This window comes from Stomoxys calcitrans, chromosome 5, assembly GCF_963082655.1.
Source record: "Stomoxys calcitrans chromosome 5, idStoCalc2.1, whole genome shotgun sequence".
In the NCBI taxonomy this organism is placed as follows: Eukaryota; Metazoa; Arthropoda; class Insecta; order Diptera; family Muscidae; genus Stomoxys; species Stomoxys calcitrans.
The window spans coordinates 70,642,636-70,664,652 of record NC_081556.1 but is presented as its reverse complement, the minus strand read 5'-3'; the positions used below and the strand labels follow the sequence as shown (position 1 = coordinate 70,664,652).

The 22,017-nt window shown below is 40.8% G+C and overlaps 1 protein-coding gene across 2 annotated transcripts; it reads left to right on the top strand.

Annotated features, from left to right (window-relative positions):
* The first annotated feature begins 12,876 nt into the window (after nt 1-12,876).
* On the top strand, nt 12,877-21,731 carry LOC131997833 (uncharacterized). 2 transcript variants are annotated; one of them, XM_059369588.1, is made up of 2 exons: nt 12,877-13,110; nt 20,085-21,731. In XM_059369588.1, exon 2 carries the CDS (start codon nt 20,091-20,093, stop codon nt 20,976-20,978), a length of 888 nt encoding a protein of 295 aa, XP_059225571.1. In that variant the 5' UTR covers nt 12,877-13,110; nt 20,085-20,090; the 3' UTR covers nt 20,979-21,731. The 2 variants fall into 2 exon arrangements, with proteins under 2 accessions (XP_059225571.1, XP_059225570.1); XM_059369587.1 differs by having other exon boundaries at nt 12,877-13,424.
* Nucleotides 21,732-22,017: the final 286 nt, after the last annotated feature.

The following is a 22,017-nucleotide window of genomic DNA, read 5'->3' as shown; positions in this document are numbered from 1 at the left end:
GTGTGTATCAAGCAGAGATCCTTGCAATTAAGGAAGTGGTGGAATGGCTAAGATATCATATCATTACGACGGTTGGCATAAATATCTTCTCAGACAGCTAAGCAGCGATTAAATCTCTAGAGAACACAAAAACCGCCCTCGACTGTCGCAGATCTCTCAACTATTTGGCTGAAAGGCTCAAAATTCACCTGTCCTGGGTGCCGGGCCACAGAGGTATCCCAGGGAATTGAAAAGCGGATGAGCTTGCGTGACTAGGAACTACCCTACACATTCCAGGGATACTGTGTCCGTCATGACAGGTCACTATCTAATCAGAAAACATGCTGACAGACTGAAGGTTGCCAGCAACGTCTTTTGCAGAAGCTGTGAGGACATCGAAGAAGATGAGAGTATAGAATACCTTCTATGCGTGTGTCCCGCACTAGCAGTCAGAAGGAGTTCAATTTCGGGTTCTCATTTCTTTGAGAACCTGTCTCATTTAGCGGATGTGAACATTGGCAAGTTATTGGGCTTTTAAAGTCGATCTGGATGGTTCAACGGTATGAACTAGAAGGGATCTTCGTTCTTCTGTTCCTGTGGTATCACAATGAAAACGTCTAAGTGAGTCTAATGGCAGACTGCCACTTAATCCTAACCTAACCTTTGTTTTTAGAGAGAATTGCATGGAAATTTTGTCTTTAGTAAGATTTAAAAAAAAAATATTTAAATTTGGTCTTAAAAAATTTGAAAAATTTCTTTATTGAAAATTTGACTATCAAAAATTTGTTATTGAAATTTTTTTTAGAAAAAATTGCAATAACCTTTTGTTTAAGGAACAATATGCATTGAAATTTTGTTTAAAAAAATTTTAATTTAGCATTTGGAAAAATATTTGTAAAAATTTTATATTTGGAAATAATTTTATTAAAATTTTATGCATTAGAAAAAATTTCAATAAAATTTTACGTCTAAGAAAAATTTTAAAAAGAAAATGGAAAATTTTGTTTAAAATGTCTCTTTGTTGAATTTCGACCAAAATCCGTACATATTGTAAGAGTCATAGAGGAAATAGTTGTGCAAGATTTTGAGAAGATCGGTTGATAAATCCACAATGCTCAAGAAGTGAATGTCGGACGACACACATACTTGGGTTCTATATCTAAATCCGAACCGATTTCTATGGAATTCACTAGTGATAAGAAGAGTCATAGAAGAAACTTCTGTGTCTTATATCGAGAGGATCGGTTGACAAATGATGATATTATTGCAATATTAGTCCAAATCGGACGAACATATATATGGGAGCATTATCCAAATCTAAACAGGTTGGCAAAGTACCTCACAAATGTCGCCTGCATTAGGAGAGGATAACCAAGGCTGACAAATTTATTCTGATGTTCACGCCAGGATTCGAACCCGGGCATTCAACGTCACAGGCGGACATACTAACCTCTACGCTACGGTGGTCTCCACGGTGGTAGGTTATAAAAATGTTAAAAACTTCCAGCCAATTTTTGAATAAGCTCAGTTTTCGAACAGTTTGAAAGTCAGTACTCAGAAAAGTAGTACGAATTAATTTGTAAGTATTTTAAAATTGTTTATTATTATAAACTAAAATCAACCTGAACCAAATGACTTATTTGCAACGGCCACCGAATAGATGGTCGAATATGGAAAGAATAACTTTACCCATTAACGACTAATGTTTAGAAAAATACTCAAAAATAGAACAGTCTTAAAAAAATTCTTGCTCGAGTTACGAAAGAGGTAATGTAATGAAAATGAATGAATGAAACCAGTTAAAACATTTTTATACCCTCCACCATAAGATGGGGGTATACTAATTTCGTCATTCTGATTGTAACTACTCGAAATATTCGTCTGAGACTCTATAAAGTATATATATTCTTGATCGTCGTGAAATTTTATGTCGATCTAGCCATGTCCGTCCGTCCGTCCGTCTGTCTGTCGAAAGCACGCTAACTTCCGAAGGAGTAAAGCTAGCCGCTTGAAATTTTGCACAAATACTTCTTATTAGTGTAGGTCGGTTGGTATTGTAAATAGGCCATATCGGTCCATGTTTTGATATAGCTGCCATATAAACCGATCTTGGGTCTTGACTTCTTGAGCCTCTAGAGTGCGCAATTCTTATCCGATAGGAATGAAATTTTGCACGACGTGTTTTGTTATGATATTCAATAACTGTGCCAAGTATAGTTCAAATCGGTCCATAACCTGATAAAGCTGCCATATAAACCGATCTTGGGTCTTGACTTCTTGAGCCTCTAGAGTGCGCAATTCTTATCCGATTGGAATGAAATTTTGCACGACGTGTTTCGTTATTATATCCAACAATTGTGCCAAGTATGGTTTAAATCGGTCCATAACCTGATATAGCTGCCATATAAGCCGATCTGGGGTCTTGACTTCTTGAGCCTCTAGAGTGCGCAGTTCCTATCCGATTGGAATGAAATTTTGCACGACGTGTTTTATTATGATATCCAACAACTGGCCAAGTATGGTTCAAATCGGTCAATAACCTTATATAGCTGTCATATAAACCGATCTTGGGTCTTGACTTCTTGAGCCTCTAGAGGTCGCAATTATTAATCGATATGCCTGAAATTTTGTAAGATGGATCCTCTCATGACCATCAACAAACGTGTTTATTATGGTCTGAATCGGTCTATTGCCCAATACAGCTCCCATATAAATCGTTCTCTCTATTTTACTTCTTGAGCCCCCAATGGGCGCAATTCTTATTCGAATTGGCTGAAATTTTACACAGGTCTCCAACATATAATTTAATTGTGGTCCGAACCGGACCATATCTTGATATAGCTCTAATAGCAAAGCAAATTTTTTTTTATATCCTTTTTTGCCTAAGAAGAGATGCCGGGAAAAGAACTCGACAAATGCGCTCCATGGTGGAGGGTATATAAGATTCGGCCCGGCCGAATTATTACAAGGTAATGTTTTGGGGGAAAATCGCTTGTCGAAAGTCGGCAATTTTTATAGCTCAAAAAATTTTCTCAACATATTTTTGGATTGAGATTTCTGGAAACCAATTTAGAGTGTTGTTGCATTTGAAGGTTTCTATGCTAAAAAATTAAATTATTGTCGACAAGTTTACTACTTATGAAAGCAGGTGCAGTCGAAGTCAATTAAATCCAACTCTCTTCGCTATGTGGTCACAAAATATTAAGAAAATATTTTTTTTTGCTAGAAAAACATATTGCTTAGAGAATAAAAATTTATATTTTTATTTTTTTAATTTAATTTTTGTTGGAAAAATATTAAAAAAATGCTCGCAATTGGGGTCGAAAACGAGCAATCTTCCCCAAGTCGAAGTCTAGTAAAAATTGCTCGACTCCGGAGCCCTAATATGGACCATACTCAGTCCGTATATCGGAAAGCGTAGTGTAACTCAATTTTCCAATTTTCCACGAGTTCGAGTTAAAAGTGCGCATGTTATAGCATTAAGACCCTATACCTAAAAATCGGTCTATATGGCAGTCATATATAAATATTGTCTGTTCGAGACTATATTTGATGTGGGTGTCAAAAGCCCACAACTCACTGTTCAGAATTTCAATGAAAATCACGATATCGTTCTATTTGGCAGATGTATCCAAATATAGTCCGATCTAGACCCTGCTTGTTTTGGATTAAGGAAGGCCTAATACAAATAACTGTTTAAAATTTTAGTGAAATCGGGTCATAATTGCGCATGTTATGGCCTTAAGACCCTATTCCGGCAGATCGGTCTATATTGCAGATAAACCTAAATATAGTCCGATCGGCATAATTTTTGGCAAGTATGTCGAGGAGCTTAGAAGAACCCACAGGAGAAGCTGTGTATGAGAAAAATACGAATCTGTGCCAAATTTCAGTTCAATATCTCAATTTTTGAAGACTGTTACATTACAACAGACGGACACATTGACGAAAAGACGGATAGACAGACAACGAAATAGGGTAGGAAATTTGTATTTCAATGTGTTGCAAACAGAATGACTGCCATTCCTATGGTGATGGGCATAAAAAAGCTTATTTAAAAGATTTTTATTTCGTCGGAGCGGAGCGGGTTTTGAGATTGAAAACCCCTCCGCTCCCGCTCCGTCATAATTGGGTCTGCTCAGCTCCGAATCTCTGGTATTGGGCCTATAAATGGCACATGTTTCATCCGATTTTGATGAAATTTGGCACAGTCAGTTTTGGAAGACCCCTACCCATTGCTGTGAAATGTGGTCCAGATTTGGATATAGCTGCCATTTAGACCAATCTCCCGATATAGAGACTCTATATATATGGATATAGCTGGCAGGATCGCTACGTAATAAATATAGAGCGATGTTGTGTGTCAGACTTCAAGACCAGTCTGATTTTCTTTATTTTCGTCACAATTAGTATGAGAAAATCTTATTCTAACAATAAATTCTTAAATCTAAGGTTGAGTAAAAAATATACAATATGGGGAGCTGTTGACCAATAGGAAAATAGTTTAATATAACAATGTGTGTACGTACATGTATGTTGTCATGTATTCATATTCAGTCACGCATAATTTTATTCCAACCCAAAACCATGGAACGTGTTGTGGACACCATGATAAAGAGTATGACATCCAGCGAACTGCTTAGATACAAACAGCATGCCTATGTCAAGGTAAGGTCGGTGGAGACTGCCCTGCATGAGGTTGTGCATAAAATAGAAGAATTGTTCGATGCCAAAACGTACACGCTGGCGGTATGCATTGACATCGACGGGGCTTTTAACAAAGTGCGGAGCGACACACTGATCCAATCCTTAGATCAGTACCGGGTAGACCCGGTCCATAGGGACTGGATAAACCATATGCTAAGCAACTGGTGGATAAATTGTGTGTCCAATGGCATAAATATAAGGGAGAAAGTGGCACAGGGCACGCCACAGGGGGGCATTTTATCGCCACTACTATGGGTGACCTATTACGGATGCTGACTAAGGAGGGATTTGAACCCGTCTGCTACACGTACGATGTTATAATACTTCTAAGAGGTAAGGATCCGAACGAGCTATGCAGAAGGGCCGAAAGGGTCTTGCATATGGCATATGACTGGGCTAGACCCAGAGGTCTTAATGTTAACCCACAGGCTCACAGGAGTTGGGCACTATGTAGACGGGCCGTAGGCTCGAAATGTGGCCTGAATCCTAGGATAGCCCACTGGCACTACGGGAGCGTGACTAAAACAATACTTACTTACGCCTCAGTTGTTTGGTGGACTGCTATGGAGAAAAAGTGCAACATAAGGACCATACAACAGGTTCAGAGAACATGTTGTCTTGGCATAGGCGGAGCAATGAGGACAACGCCTACTATGTCACTGGAGACTATTCTAGATTAAACGAAGATCACTTGTAGCGTGTAGACGTGTTCATTTGAGCTCCTGATAAAACACTCCATACTCTGTTCATAAACCACAAAAAGATACAAATAAAAGCAAATTCAACAAGTGGTACACCCTGTGTTCAATAATAATCATATTCGAGTAACAGAAAGTGTTATGTGTTACAAGCATTTGCAATTTATTTTTGTGTAAAAGAAAAAGCAAAGCCGAAATTACAAACAAGTAACATTACAAGAACAACAACGAGTGAGAAGCTAAAACACTTAGAGAACTGACTGTGAGAATAAAAGAGAAGTGTCAAGCGAAACGTCAAATATAAATTGCGAAGTCGCTTAAACATAATTCACAATAGTAAATTTGACCGTTAAATTTAAATACAGTGGGTCAAAGCGAAATTATTGTTTACCTTCTATCGTTCGGTTATGTTGTTGGGTCTTTATAATTAAAACTCAAACCTGGTAACACCTATCACGGAATTGCTCAACCCCAATAAGAACAACTTTCTTCACTGTATTCAATACTTACACCGAGAAAAAAAAAGATGAATACCCCAACAATGTCATCCCAATCTTCGAATCCAGCCGATTTTGCACGGCCCCTCGACCCTAATGAAAGCATCAGCATGGATTCCAAGGCAGTCAAGAGGAACCGTGATAGCATGTTACACCGCACATTGGTTGGTAACATCACAAAGACACCAAGGCTCTCTGACTACCCACTTCGCTTGATGCAGATATTTGATGACCGTTTTGAGAAGCTAAGCGATAGAATCGAAGATCGTATGAAGTCATTGTTAAAAGAATCTGAAAACCGAATCTTTAATGAACTGGACAAAAGATTATGTGAGTTACGTGCAGACATTGCTGATATCAGTGATAGAGTCACGAAACTAGAGACTGCAGTATGTGAAATCGATGTGCTCAAACTGGAATTAAAAGAGATCAAACTGCAAATCTTCGTATAAATGGTTGCTGCAAATCTTCGTATAAATGGAATCCCTTTCAATGATAATGAAAACCTAAACAACATTTTCACAAAAATCTGCACAAGCTGTAATATTCCGACTCCAAAACTCAAATCTATACACCGGCTAAGAAACAGAAACAACACTAAAGAAAGAAATTCACCGGATGGAGTAATTATTGCTACATTGACGTCTCCGTATGACAAAAATATCCTTTTGAAAAGACTATCTGAATTTCGGAAGAGAAACAATACCACCTTATCTCTCAACCTGATTGGATTTGACTCAACTTGTCAGTTCTATATAAATGAAAATATTTCGAATTCAAACTATAGAATCTTACAAGATGCACTCTCCCTAAAAAGAAAGAAACTTTTACACTCAGCTTACACTTTCAAAGGACTAGAGTATGTGAAGCGTGATCCCAGCGACGTTCCGGTATGCATTGAAAATTCTGATGCTTTAAATGGGTTTCGTCATACTAATCACACACAAAATCCTACTACTAACATCATCTCATAAACCTCAACTAATCTCATGTCATTCATGTTATCCTATATTTAGTTCTTTTGCCATGCATTTCTTACATTTTTATTATAGTATCTTATCATTCATCAAAATTAATTTATCTTCACCCATAACAAATTTAATTAAATCGTTTTACTTCTTTAAATATGACTGCTACAACTAATACTAGAGATACAACGGAGAATATGATCAGGATATTGTCTAGGCAACATAAGGGATTAAATATCTGTCATATTCATGCCCAAAGCCTGAATAACAAGCTTGACGAATTCAAGATGATTTTTGAGAACTCTGATATTGATATAGTGTGTGTATCGAAGACGTGGCTGAATCAATCAACACCTAATGCGTTTATTGATCTTTCAGGATATAGCGTGCATAGAGCTGATAGATTACGTCGTGGGGGCGGCACCGCTCTGTATGTGAGAAACTACCTGAATACTCAGTTATGTACAAAGTGTAACCCAGATGGCCCAATTAAATATGTTTTTGTTGAGGTGTCTGCTGCCGATACTAAGCTCCTAGTGGGGTGCGTTTATAGACCGAACAACCGTACGGATACGCGAGATTTTTTCTCTGTCCTTGAACCTCTCTCTCTTGCTTACTCAGACATTGTGGTTGCTGGGGACTTCAACTCTAACATTTTACAGGACACGGGCTTGACGTTTGAAATGTCTTCCTTGGGGCTTTTGTCTGTCAATTCAACAATTCCTACGCATTTTCCGCATCCTCCAGCACGCTTCTCGAACTGTACATTGTTAGTGACACTTCTAAAGTCCTCCTATACGACCAACTGTCAGCCTCATGTTTTTCGAACCATGACTTGATCTTTTTATGTTATGAATTTGAGCACACCAGGACTAGGGAAACTTATTCATAAAGAGACTTTGCCCGTCTCGACCATGATTTTTTGCTTTCGAGTGCTGTGCTTATCGACTGGGATCTGATATTTCGTATGGAAACTATCGATGAACAAACTGACTTTCTACAGAGGAATATCCGTGACCTACAGGAACTTACGGCTCCACTCAAGACTAGAGAAGTGTCCTCCAGATCGAAACCGTGGTTCTCCCGGGATATTCATTCGGCTATTCACGTGAGGAATATATCGCATCACAGGTGGAGACGTTTCAGGACGCCTGAGTTACATGATGCCTTTCGCTCAGCAAGAGACCATGTCAATAAGTTGTCCTTGAGTGCGTCGCGACTGTAAAGTCTAACGCTGTCGGATTTGATGGCATTGATCCTAGATTTGTAAGACTCTTGCTCCCCCTTATTATTCCTCATGCAACCTTTGTTTTCAATAGGATTTTGACCACGAGTTACTTTCCATTAGCGTGGAAACATGCCAAAGTCATCCCACTGCCTAAAAATTCCAAGGAATATAGACCAATTTCGATTCTTTGCTACTTGTCAAAGGTCTTTGAGAAATTTTTGTATTTGCAAATGTCGTCTTTTGTCAACGAGAACTCTTTGTTATATGTGAGACAGTCGGGGTTTCGACCTAACCACAGCTGCGTAACTGCCTTGGCAGAGGTCACTGATAGGATCAGGGCCAATTTGGAGAATGACAAGATAAATTTCCTTGTTCTTCTTGACCATTCTAAGGCATTTGACACTGTGGATCATTCCTTGTTATGTGATAAGATGAGACATCTTTAAAATTTTTCTTCTACGTCCGTTCGTCTTATTTTGTCGTACCTGTCACACCGCACTCAGTCCGTCAGTTATAAGTCTTCTCTACCGGCACCTCTGCTTGTTTTAAAAGGTGTTCCTCAAGGATCAATTCTGAGTCCTCTTTTCATTGTGCAGTAACGACTAGGCGGGTCAATTGTCTTATTGAGGGACATATGTACGCTGACGATGTACAAATATATATCGGCAGTCCGAGGGATGAGATTGCTGAAAACATACGTCTGCTTAATCATGATCTGTCAAGAGTCAGCACGTGGGCGAAAGCCAATGGCCTGTGTCTCAACCCTGTAAAGTCCAAAGTGTGGTTATCAGAAACAGGCTGCCTCGTTTTTCATGTGATGTCGGTATATTCATTAACGACTCTAGATTGGAAATCGTTCCTCATGCAAAGAACTTGGGCGTTGTATTAACAGCACTCTGACTTGGAGTAATCATATCGACTCTGTCGTTGGTCAGGGATATTCAAAATTGCGTGCTCTCTGGGCCACTCAGTCGGTTACTCCGCTGAGGGTTAGGTCTCTCTTGGCAAAGACTTATCTTGTTCCTGGCATTCTCTACGGCTGTGAGTTGTTTGCTAATTGCGATTCGGTAAGTATACGTAAGCTAAACACCTTTTTTAATAGCGTTACTCGTTATGTATTTGGCTTGAGACGGCGCGATCCCATCTCTGAATACTCTTTATCTCTGTATGGCGTCTCCTTACAGCACTTGTTGTTCCTAAGATCGCTTACTTTCCTGCATAAACTGATCTACACGCAAGCACCACAATATCTGTATGGATTTATTGATTTCGCCAGTTCTACTAGAGGAAAAAAAATCATTCCCAAAATGTATCGGAGGCTTGTTTCTAAATGGCATATGTTCATATTCGCTGTACGTCTCTGGAATTCACTTCCTAACTATCTGCAATTACTCAGTAACTCGGCAACATTTAAAACCAGACTTTGGAAACATTTTACTGCATTAAGTTGATGAATGTTAAGACTCATTTATATATTTATTTTTATTCTTTTATACTAACCTTAATTTCTTTTTTTTCGAATCAACTAAGTCTATTAATTCCTCTTTAATTGATAAATTCACTTTTGTTTTTTTTTTTTCTTTTAAATTCAAATCTACAAAGCCACAAATGTTTGTTTTTTCCGTTAGTAAGTTATTCATTCAAAATCTGTGATGTATTGTATAGCTATAGATTCTTAGTTTTAAGTGTTTACTATGTACAATCATGGAGATATTACCCGCACTTCAATTATAAGAATTTTATATTCTTGTTGTGCGGGTGTAAATAAATAAATTACAATTAAAATTAAATTATACATTGACATACAGATTAAGTGTGAGGCAGCCACTGCGGCTATGAGACTTAAGGCGATGGGAGAATGGATTGAGGATGGGAGCTGCTCATACCATCGCGGTATAATCGAGGCGACGATAGGAAACCTGGAAGGAAGGGGAGAGGTTTCCTATCGAATACCTGAGATGAACCTTGAAGTCGAGTGCGATGCACTGCTGCCATCGGCACCATCTTGGATTGACGAAACTCTAGTATTGCCATCCGGAAGATCATGTAACACGGTTGGATAAAAGGTAGAGGACAGAGTGGGCCTGGGGTCCACATTGGGAACCCAGCGACTGAAATCTGTTTTAGATTGCCTGGCCATAGTACGATCCTGCAGGCGGAGATCCGGACGATCACGGAATGCGTGAAGTGGTATGGTGCTAACGCGAGGATGTCGAGTGTTAACATCTTTACCGACAGTAAATTGCCATAAGGGCAATAACAACCGGGACGGTAAGGTCACGAACTGTCTTGCAGTGTAAGAAGGAGATTAACGATTTGGCGGTGAAGGCCGGGGGACTGCCGTCAATAAACTAGGTAAACCCGAAGCCTTTCGGGTCGACGCAGTCCGAGTTAAGGGAGTGGGCGACGAATGCGCATGCAACATTGTGAAACAGCGAAACGATCGAAAGGGCCAAATAGCTTGCAACCCTTTTTTACCGACTCAGAGCAAAAGTCGAGGAAAAAGGTGATCATATCGAGCAAAAATATGGATTCTGAAATTTATAAAATGTCCACATATATATGAGAATTGCATCAACAAAAACCAATTTCCACAAACAAATTTAGTCGTTTGAATTCTTAACACTTTGTGCCAACTGTCCTGTAAATCTAAATAATATTTTACATATAACATAAATTGGTTTATATAGATTATTAACGCATTATTCGGCAATGACATTGGATCACTTTTAAAAATAATTTCTCTAGAAATACACCAGAGTTACTATCCTCTTCATAATCAGAAGACGACATTTTACTTTAATTGGCCGTTACGGAAATTTATTCCTCAACCGAGCGTAGAATAGATGTCCAAGCAGCGCCTTGATCTTCTGCGCTCCTTCTCCATTCTCTGACACTTGGTCTCTTCATCGGAGTTTTTGTCTTCCCCTTTTTCGTCGCCTTCAAAGAACTTCTTTGCAGGAGCATCTTCATCTATTCTGACAATATGACCGAGCCAACGCAGCCGTTGTATTTTGATGCCTTAAGCTATGCTATCGTCGTCATACAGTTCATGGTTTGTACGACGCCTATATTCTCCATTAACGCGGACTGGTCTATTTATTTTACGGAGGATTTTTCTCTCTAACACTCCAAGTAGCGCCTCATCAGCTTTTGCAAGTACCCATTCTTCGGAGCCATACAACAACAGGGTAGTATCAGAGTCTTGTAAAGTGTAATTTTCGTGTGTCGAGAGGTGGCTTTGCTCCTCATCTGCTTGCTCAAAGTAGCATCTGTAAATTTATCCTTCGTTATATTTCAAAACTGGTGTCATTTGTTTCGGTTGCGGCAGAGCCGAGTTAGATGTTTAAGCGAACAAGTTCATATGCGGAACTTAAAAAGAAAAAACAAGTAAAAGCGTGCTAAGTTCGGCCGGGCCGAATCTTATATACCCTCCACCATGGATCGCATTTGTCGAGTTCTTTTCCCGGCATCTCTTCTTAGGCAAAAAAGGATATAAGAAAAGAGTTGCTCTGCTATTAAAACGATATCAAGATATGGTCCGGTTCGGACCACAATTAAATTATATGTTGGAGACCTGTGTAAAATTTCAGCCAATTCGTATAAGAATTGCGCCCATTGGGGCTCACGAAGTAAAATAGGGAGAACGATTTATATGGGATCTGTATCGGGCTATAGACCGATTCAGACCATAATAAACACGTTTGTTGATGGTCATGAGAGGATCCGTCGTACAAAATTTCAGGCATATCGGATAATAATTGCGACCTCTATGGGTCATGAAGTCAAGATCCCAGATCGGTTTATATGGCAGCTATATCAGGTTATGAACCGATTTGAACCTTATTTGACACAGTTGTTGAAAGTAAAAATAAAATACGTCATGCAAAATTTCAGCCAAATCGGATAAGAATTGCGCCCTCTAAAAGCTCAAGAAGTCAAATCCCCAGATCTGTTTAAATGACAGCTATATCAGGTTATGGACCGATTTCATACTTGGCACAGTTGTTGGATATCATAACGAAATACTTCGTGCAAAAATTTATTCAAATCGGATAAGAATTGTGCCCTCTAGAGGCTCAAGAAGTCAAGACCCAAGATCGGTTTATATGGCAGCTATATCAAGTTATGAACCGATTTAAACCATACTTGGCACAGTTGTTGGGTATCATAACAAAACACGTCGTGCGAAATTCCATTCCATTCGGATAAGAATTGCGCCCTCTAGAGGCTCAAGAAGTCAAGACCTAAGATCGGTTTATATGGCAGCTATATCAGGTTATGGACCGATTTGAACCATACTTGGCACAGTTGTTGGACATCATAACAAAACACGTCGTGCAAAATTTCATTCTAATCGGATAAGAATTGCGCACGCTAGATGCTCAAGAAGTCAAGACCCAAGATCGGTTTATATGGCAGCTATATCAGGTTATGAACCGATTTGAACTATACTTGGCGCAGTTGTTGGATATCATAACAAAACACGTCGTGCAAAATTTCATTCTAATCGGATAAGAATTGCGCACTCTAGAGGCTCAAGAAGTCAAGACCCAGGATCGGTTTATATGGCAGCTATATCAAAACATGGACCGATATGGCCCATTTACAATACCAACTGACCTACACTAATAGCAAGTATTTGTGCAAAATTTCAAGCGGTTAGCTTTACTCCTTCGGAAGTTAGCGTGCTTTCGACAGACAGACGGACGGACGGACGGACAGACCGACGGACATGGCTAGATCGACATAAAATGTCACGACGATCAAGAATATATATACTTTATGGGGTCTGTTAATGCCAAACCTTGTTCCTACCTGGTCCCCCTAATCTACTTTCTAAGTTTCGCAGCTATTTGCATTTGCATACACCCACATACCTCATACTTTATATGTGTGTGTGTGTGTGTCTCTCTTTGTACTAAAGATGTCTCGCTTTCAGCAGCCTTGTGTACTCCGTCGGCCTTTTCCTTTTCTTTTTCCTATTTCAAACTTACTTATTATCTGGGCTTCAACCACTGCTGTTCTTCCTGGTAAGAGTTTCGTTCAATCTCCAATTCAGAGCTTTCTTTTCCATCCAATAAAGAGATAATTGTAAATTCCCAATTTCTAACCCACCTGTGTTTTCATTTTTTTCCTATTCTCCCCAAACTCACCTTGCGAGGAAAATATTTCTACTCCGAGAAATATTTTCCACGACTCCAGTGATTAAACCATCCACTTTCCTCCAGAGCTAACCCCCAACATTTTCATTGTGGTCCTTCGAGCCGGATTTATTACTGGAAATCATCCCTTCATCACCATTTCATCCAACATACATATCATCATCGTCATCATAGAAAAAAAGGTGAGTTTGTGCTTTGTTCTATTCCATAAAAAGTGAAAACAATAGTGCTTTTTTCCAAATATTCATTGTGCTTCAGTTGTGTTTTGCCGACGGCATTTCGACATTTCCTAAACAGTGCTTCGAAATAAAATTTTTCAAAAACCGTACTGAAAAAATTTTTTTTCCAACTATTCGGTTATTAATTTTCTTAAAATTTGGTGGAAGTGAATTTCATTAAATTCCATAGAGAAATTTAAGTAACAGTGTGCTTTGCCTCTGTAAGAATTGCCATTAATTTGCAAAAAAATAACATAAGATTTTATATTTCAATCGGTGTCGCGGCAGTGTGTTCCTTTGGTTTCTTTTCTTTTTCAATCGTGGTGCATTGAAAGTGATCTTTGCCCTCTTTCATATGCTGCAGTCGCGCTGCCCATAGCATTATTTCGTCGTTGTTAATAGTTCTCGCACTTCCACAGCCTTTCCTACAAGCACAGTGATTGTTGTTATTGTTTTTTTTTTAGAACTAACCAACGTTGATCTCCATAACTAACATCCAATATACATACATCCATATATACACACAACTGAACGTACATACAAACATTTCTTGTTATTCGCTTCTATTGAGTTTCGTTGCGGGTGACATTGCTACTGCGAAGAGAATAAGAGACTTCTGTGTTGCTTTGAATTTGTTCATTCGCTCTTATATACTCTTTGTTTGCCGTGCACCCTACAGTCATTCCGTTTGTGTGGTCGCGACTCGGGGCGTTTGAGACATACCTTATATTTTGGTTCCATTGGCATATATATGCATTTGTGTGATACCCTGATCGGTCAGAGATATATATAGTGCACCCTACAGCCGGTCATAGTCGACTTTTGGTACAAAACTTTGATTTTTTCGAAAAGTAAATTTTTTTCTGATTTTCTTCACGAGACTGTTTTCGTTTGGTGTTCGTGTAAAGCAAAAATCGTATTTGCACCCTACAGTGAGCCAAGGTCGACTTTTGGATCCAAAAAGTTCGAATTTTCATAATTTTCAAGAGAATTTTTTTTCCTCTGCTGATTTTAAGTGTTTCAATACTATAGAGGCATTTCGAACTTATTTCAACCGGCGCAACTGTTCATTCTTCTGTTTTCCGGAAATATTACGCATACGCCTACGTCATTTTCAACGTTTTTTTTTCGATACCAGTTCCATTTTTTCGGATTTACTGTTCATTTAGATAGGTTTTTTCCCTAACCTATTTAAGAGAGTTAAGTGCGTCTGGTTCAGAGCTAATTCTACTTTTTTCTTTCAAGTTCGAATATGTCTTTAGAGTCGTTCATTCGCTTAGCTGATCGCCTTGTCGCATTCAATGCTGATATAGGTGATAATACGCTTCCGCTCTCATCGATTCACTTAATTAATATACACATGACAGAGCTGAAGTCATTATGGAGCGACATTAAGTCCACTTTCGATACATTCATGGCTGATCGTGATAGTGAGCAAGACGAAGACGAGGGCGGAGCAGACGATTCCGTAAATGCATCCGAGCTGGAGACCTTCCGAGCCAAGTTTAAGAGTTCTTATGTGACTTACTGCAACTGCTTGGCGACATTGTCACAGCTCGCGGAGGAGTTTCAGTTGCCGGCAACTAAGATTTCTCCAAGCCAACGTCTTGTCGCAAATCCACCTGTTTCCGAAGGTCATCCAGAATTTCAAGACACTCCGTCTTCTACGGGAAGGACTGATTATTCCTTTCATCTCCCGCCATGTGATACAGAGGTTTTCCACGGTGATTACATGTCCTGGCCTACTTTCAGAGACATGTTTACGGCAGTGTACATAAAGAATTCCAGACTTAGTTTTGTCGAGCGTCTGTTTCACTTGACGCAAAAAACGCGAGGCGAGGCTCGTGACATTGTTCAGAGGAGCCCTTTGACGAATGATGGTTTCCATTTGGCATGGAAAAATCTATGCGCTCGTTATGAGAATAGACGAATCCTTGTTAACGGGCAGCTAAAGGTTTTGTTCAATCTTCCTTCCATTTCCAAAGAGTCCGCCAGTGCACTTAAACAGTTGCAGCGCGACCTTACTTCTTGTATCTCGGCCCTAGAGTTGTATGACATTGATGTCAGAGGTTGGGACCCTCTATTCGTATTTCTCTGTTCGAATCGTCTTCCAGAGTCCACACTTACCTTATGGGAGCAGGGTCTCGCAGATAAGACTGCAATTCCTAAGTGGTCTGACCTTGACTCCTTTCTTACGAATAGATACCGGACACTGGAGTCCGTTTCTGAAATGCGTGCCAATCCCAATGCAAGGGATCAAGATTCAAAATCCAATAGCACGAATACTAAGAGTTCGAGAAATATTAATTCATTCCAAGTGAGAGTTTCGGGTCCACAATGTCCTTTATGTCCAAGAGAGTTCCATGTGATTAGGAAGTGTCCTAAGTTCATAGCAATGGACATTAATCAGAGAAAGTCCGAGATAAGGAAGCAAGGTCTGTGTTTGAACTGTTTTTCTAAAACTCATCACGTTCGAAATTGTACAAGCAAGAACACTTGTTTCCAGTGCCAGAGGAAGCATAATACTTTGCTTCATGAGAGTTCCGCTAATCCAGAGGCCAGTAACTCAAGAGTGCAGACTCCGGCAAATACAAATTCAGGTTTGAATGCAAACTCCTCACCTTTCGCTCCTAGTCCTATACAGTCCACTAGTTCTGGTACGGGAGTCGTTCAAACCTATTTCTCTTCCAGTTCTCGTGGCGTTTTGCTGGGGACTGCTTTGGTTGATGTGTTGCACTTGGGTGTTACGTACCAGGCACGAGTGCTTTTGGATTCTGGGTCGCAGGGTACATTCATTTCAGAGAGACTTTTCAATAGATTGCAGCTCCCATATAGAAAAGTCAATGCTCAGATTTCTGGTCTGAATGATTCCATGGCTGCTTCCGTTCGAAAGGAATGTACTCTGCTTCTATGTTCGAGATATGCAGATGCTCAAATTTCGGTTAAGGCCTTCGTTATTACTAATTTATCTGGTGCCCTTCCATCTCATTCAATACCCCCCTCCATCTTCTCTCAGCTGCCCCAATTCGAGCTGGCAGATCCACTATTTCACAGGAGTTCCAGTATTGATATTCTGATTGGTGGTGACTTCCTTCCTTCCATCATGCGGTCCGGCGTGAAGCATGATATTTGTGGTTCCTTGATGGGCCAAAATACCATCTTTGGATGGATTTTGACTGGCCCCATTCCGATCCAATCTCCATCTCCATATTCCAGAATTATTTCCAACTTTTGTGAAATCTCTTTGGACAAAGAGATTTCGAGATTTTGGGAGGTGGAGAATCTTCCAAGGAAGAACTTTGTGTCAGCAGCTGATAGATTTTGTGAGGAATTGTTCGTTTCAACTACTAAGAGGGATGAAGATGGAAGGTACGTTGTTCATCTTCCGTTCAAAAGAGATTTTCCCAAGAGTATATCTCTAGGTAATTCACGGACAAGTGCTATGGCCCAATTTTTGAGAAATGAAGTCCGCCTCCTTCGCAATCTTGCGTTCAAGGATGAGTATGATTCCGTTATCCAAGAGTACGCGAATTTAAGCCACATGTGTCAAGTTGAGACTTCTAGTTCTATGGGAAGTGCGTCTCATTACTACCTGCCGCACCATGCGGTTATAAAACCAGAGAGCACTACCACCAAAGTTCGGGTGGTTTTCAATGCTTCTTCACCTTCCTCTAATGGCGTGAGTCTTAATGACACTTTGCATACAGGTCCTGTGTTGCAGAGTGATCTGACTGTGTTGATTCTCAAGTGGCGATTCTTTCGGTATGTGTTCAATGCCGACATTCAAAAGATGTACCGGCAGATTAGAGTTCATCCCAATCACACACCGTTCCAAAGAGTTCTATTTCGAAGAGATCCAAGTGACGACGTTCAAGATTTCGAGTTGAAGACTGTCACTTTCGGTGTGAATTGTGCTCCATACTTAGCTATTCGCACTCTTTTCCAACTTGCTGATGACGTTCAATCCAGTCATCCTATTGCCAGTGAAATACTTCGCAGTTCTATGTACGTGGATGATGCCCTAGTGGGTGCACATTCGCTGCAGAAGGCAATGCAGTCTAAGGAGCAGTTGATATCCGCTTTGGCTTCGGCCGGCTTCCTCCTGAGAAAATGGACAGCAAATTCAAAGGATATTCTAGCAGGTCTTCCTTCCGATCATTTGCTGTGTGAAGATTTTTTGGACTTCGACGACAGTAGCACAGCAAAAATGCTAGGAATTCGTTGGAATGCTCGATCCGATTCGTTCTATTTCACTACCAAGCCATTCCCAGATTCATCCAGAGATACTAAAAGAGAACTCCTTTCCCAGATTTCAAAGCTTTTCGATCCTGCTGGTTGGCTATCGCCATGTATTGTGGTAGCAAAGATTCTTATGCAGAGGATATGGTCAGAGGGTACGGGCTGGGACGAGGTCGTTACCCCTGGCACACTTGCAAAGTGGAAAGAGTTTCAGACGTGTTATTCGGCTATAAATGAAGTTCGAATTCCGAGGTGGCTTCATTATGTTCCTTCCGCCGATATTCAATTCCATGGCTTCTGTGATGCTTCAGAAAGGGCATACGCAGCAGCTTTGTATGTGCGAATAGCTACAACTACTTCGGTCTCCACACATTTGGTCTATTCAAAGACAAGAGTGGCTCCTGTTAAGACATTGTCCATTCCGAGGTTAGAGCTTTGTGGGGCTGTTCTATTGGCAGAGATGTTAGATACATTACTTCCGACACTTAACATTCCCAAGTATTCTCTTTTCTGTTGGACAGACTCCACTATTGTCCTTTCCTGGCTTTCGAAACCTCCGTGTTGTTGGGCAACATTTGTTGCAAACCGAATTTCAAGTATAGTTCAAGTGGTTGACCCCTCCAAGTTCGGTCATGTTCCTTCAGAGACGAATCCTGCCGACCTCGCTAGCCGAGGTCTCCTGCCTCAGGATATCGTCGCAAATGAGTTGTGGTGGTCGGGACCTGAGTGGCTCCGCGACTCCCCTGAGTGTTGGCCTAATTCTGTTCAATCCACTATTCCCGAGATAGATTTGGAGCGTAAAGCCATAAAGGTTCATCATACTTACTTTCAGAACTACCAGGACGTTCTTGAACGTTTTTCTTCCTATCCACGAGCGCTACGTGTACTGGCTTATGTGTATCGATTCTTCTATCGTACTCATCCAAGATTTCGTTCCAGCTTTTCAAAGCAGTCCACTTTGATCACAAGTTCTGAGCTTGTACTGGTTAGAGATGGATTGATTCGAGTGTGTCAAAAAGCGTGTTTTCCAAATGAGTACAAGTGTTTGTCGTCACAAGAGCAAATTTCGAAATCAAGTTCTATTCTGAACTTAAACCCGTTCCTGGACGCTGAGGGGCTAATTCGTTCATGTGGCCGGCTGGAATCGTCAGTCGGCCTTCCGTACAATGAGAGACACCCGATAATAATGCCCTACGGTTGTCAATATTCCAGGCTGCTCGTGAAGTTCATCCACCAACTTACTATCCACGGTGGGAATCAGCTTGTACTTCGTATGGTCAGATCACAGTACTGGATCCCGAAGGTCAAGAATTTAATCAAAACGACCATCAATAAGTGCAAGCCTTGCATTCTCTACAAGAGGCGTTGTCAGCAGCAGCTCATGGCGGCTTTGCCGCCAGAGCGCACCGAGTTCACTCGTCCATTCACTCGAACGGGTTTGGATTTCGCGGGTCCTTTCGACATAAAGAGTTACAGTGGGCGGGCCTGTCGTATTACGAAAGGCTACGTCTGCGTTTTCGTGTGCTTCTCCACAAAGGCGATACACTTAGAGGCGACGTCCGATTTGTCCACTCCCACGTTCTTAGCGGCTTTCCATCGTTTTGTTTCTCGGCGGGGTTGTCCGTTGCATCTATATTCCGATAACGGTACAACTTTCGTCGGAGCTTCCAGGATCTTAGAGAGAGAATTTATTCATGCTGCTCGTGCTGGAACTGAGTCGAACTATGCGCACCAGTCTTTGAGTTGGCATTTCATCCCGCCTGGAGCTCCTCATATGGGAGGACTCTGGGAAGCGGGAGTAAAGAGTTTTAAGTCCCATTTTCGAAAATTTGCTGGTTCCTTCAAATTTACATTTGAAGAGTTCTCGACAATCCTGTCGAGAATTGAAGCATGCCTCAATTCGCGCCCGTTGTCTCCTATATCCAGTGATCCTAACGATTTCGCTGCCTTAACTCCAGGTCATTTCTTGATTGGTACTCCCATTCTTGCTCCGATCGATCCACGCATTGAGGAGAGTCCTGTATCGATTTTGAACCGATGGCAGAGACTTAAGGCTATTCATCAGAGTTTTTGCGTTCGATGGAAGAACGAATATTTACGAGAACTACAAAAGCGAGTTAAATGGCAAAGTTCAGAAAAGAATATAGAAGAGAACACACTAGTCGTTATTCAAGATGACAACCTTCCACCAAATGTTTGGCGTCTAGGCAGAGTTTGCAAGACGTATTTCGGCACTGATCGCAGAGTTCGGGTTGCTGACGTGGTGACTCAGAAGGGCACCATTACGCGACCCATTACCAAGCTTGTCGTCATTTCCTCTCCGAATTAAACACAGATTTTCTATTCTTTCCCATCACTTCCCTATTGTTTGTTTTGCCACCATAGATTATCATGCCCAAGTATACCAAAGAGACACAAAGGAAGTCATCCGCGGTTCCCTACAAGAAGGAAAAATACGATTGCCGTATCTGTCACCGGTCTCATGCCCTACGATCTTGCCAAAGGTTTTTGGAAATGAAAATGGCAGATCGTTTGGAAGCAGTTCGAAGGCATAGTTACTGCTTCAACTGTCTGGCTCATGACCACTTGGTGGTATCCTGCTCTAGCAGTCACCGGTGTCACCACTGCAAAAAGAGCCATCATACCCTCCTCCACGTCGATCCGAAACTACGGGATGCCCTTCTTAAGAGCGATCGGAAGCAATCGCGTCCCAACACTCCTGAGCGGAAGTCAAAGGATTCGTGCCCACCGAGGGATTTTTCGCCATCACCGTCTTCTAAGCAGAGGACATCTCTTTCGGCTATTCTTCGACAGAACAGCATTGTGTTGCTTCCTACGGTGCTCGTTAAGGTAAAAGGCAAGTCTGAACGATCCACAGCCCGGTGCCTTCTCGACTCGGGGTCTCCGGTGAGCAGGATCTCCAAGAGATTGGTAGATTCGTTGGCGCTCACGACATTGAGCCTGAAAGAGGAGACCATATGCCCACTTCGCCTGACCTCCAGATTCGACGAAACGGTAACCATTGAAGGCACATTTCGTGTGAGTAACCGCATTTCAACGGTGACGCCAGCTGAATCGCTTCCGGAATCATTTAAAAGACATTTCCCCCACTTATTCTTTGCGGATTCGAAATTTTTCAAATCGGCCCCGGTGGATATTGTAATTGGTGTCGATCTTTATCCCAGGGTCATCGCAGAGGGTGTATACGCCCAGAATGGTTTGCCTACGGCACAAAGTACTATTTTTGGTTGGGTGATCTATGGTGTCTGTTCGCACTGAGCGCACTACAGCGTTCTCATTATTCTTCGGTATCAATGAATTTAATCCAAACTGAATAAAAGAGTTATGAAATGCACTGTTGATTTTTACTTTACTAGCGAAGCACAAGCTCTATCTTTTAAACAGGTCCATTGAGCGGTTTGATTCATAGAAGGATGTCCACTACTGACAAGCTTGCCTTTTCCATGTACCAGCTGGATCCTGATGATGGAGTGATCCTTTGGCTATTCTACGGAGCTATACAACTATTATGTCAACATTTCCTTTCCTTACTAGAGTAATTAAATTCATAACTAGAGTAATTAGATTCATAACGTCCGTTTTCATAGAGTTTTCAATTATATTCCGTGCGAGTAATTGTAAGCTGGTGCGAGTACACACAGTTGCATTTTTCCTTTTTTTTATTGCAGGTGTACTGCAAGGGGGCCGGTAATGTTAATGCCAAACCTTGTTCCTACCTGGTCCCCCTAATCTACTTTCTAAGTTTCGCAGCTATTTGCATTTGCATACACCCACATACCTCATACTTTATATGTGTGTGTGTGTGTGTCTCTCTTTGTACTAAAGATGTCTCGCTTTCAGCAGCCTTGTGTACTCCGTCGGCCTTTTCCTTTTCTTTTTCCTATTTCAAACTTACTTATTATCTGGGCTTCAACCACTGCTGTTCTTCCTGGTAAGAGTTTCGTTCAATCTCCAATTCAGAGCTTTCTTTTCCATCCAATAAAGAGATAATTGTAAATTCCCAATTTCTAACCCACCTGTGTTTTCATTTTTTTCCTATTCTCCCCAAACTCACCTTGCGAGGAAAATATTTCTACTCCGAGAAATATTTTCCACGACTCCAGTGATTAAACCATCCACTTTCCTCCAGAGCTAACCCCCAACATTTTCAGGGTCTCAGACGAATATTTCGAGTAGTTACAAACAGAATGACGAAATTAGTATACCCCCCATCTTATGGTGGAGGGTATAAAAAAATTAATATGGTTTTAAGCCCAGTTAACTTTTTATTTCCTTATAGAAATGTCAAATAATAATT

Coding starts and splice junctions, on each gene's coding strand:
- LOC131997833 (XM_059369588.1), top strand. CDS start 20,091: ATGCCCAAGTATACCAAAGAGACACAAAGGAAGTCATCCGCGGTTCCC.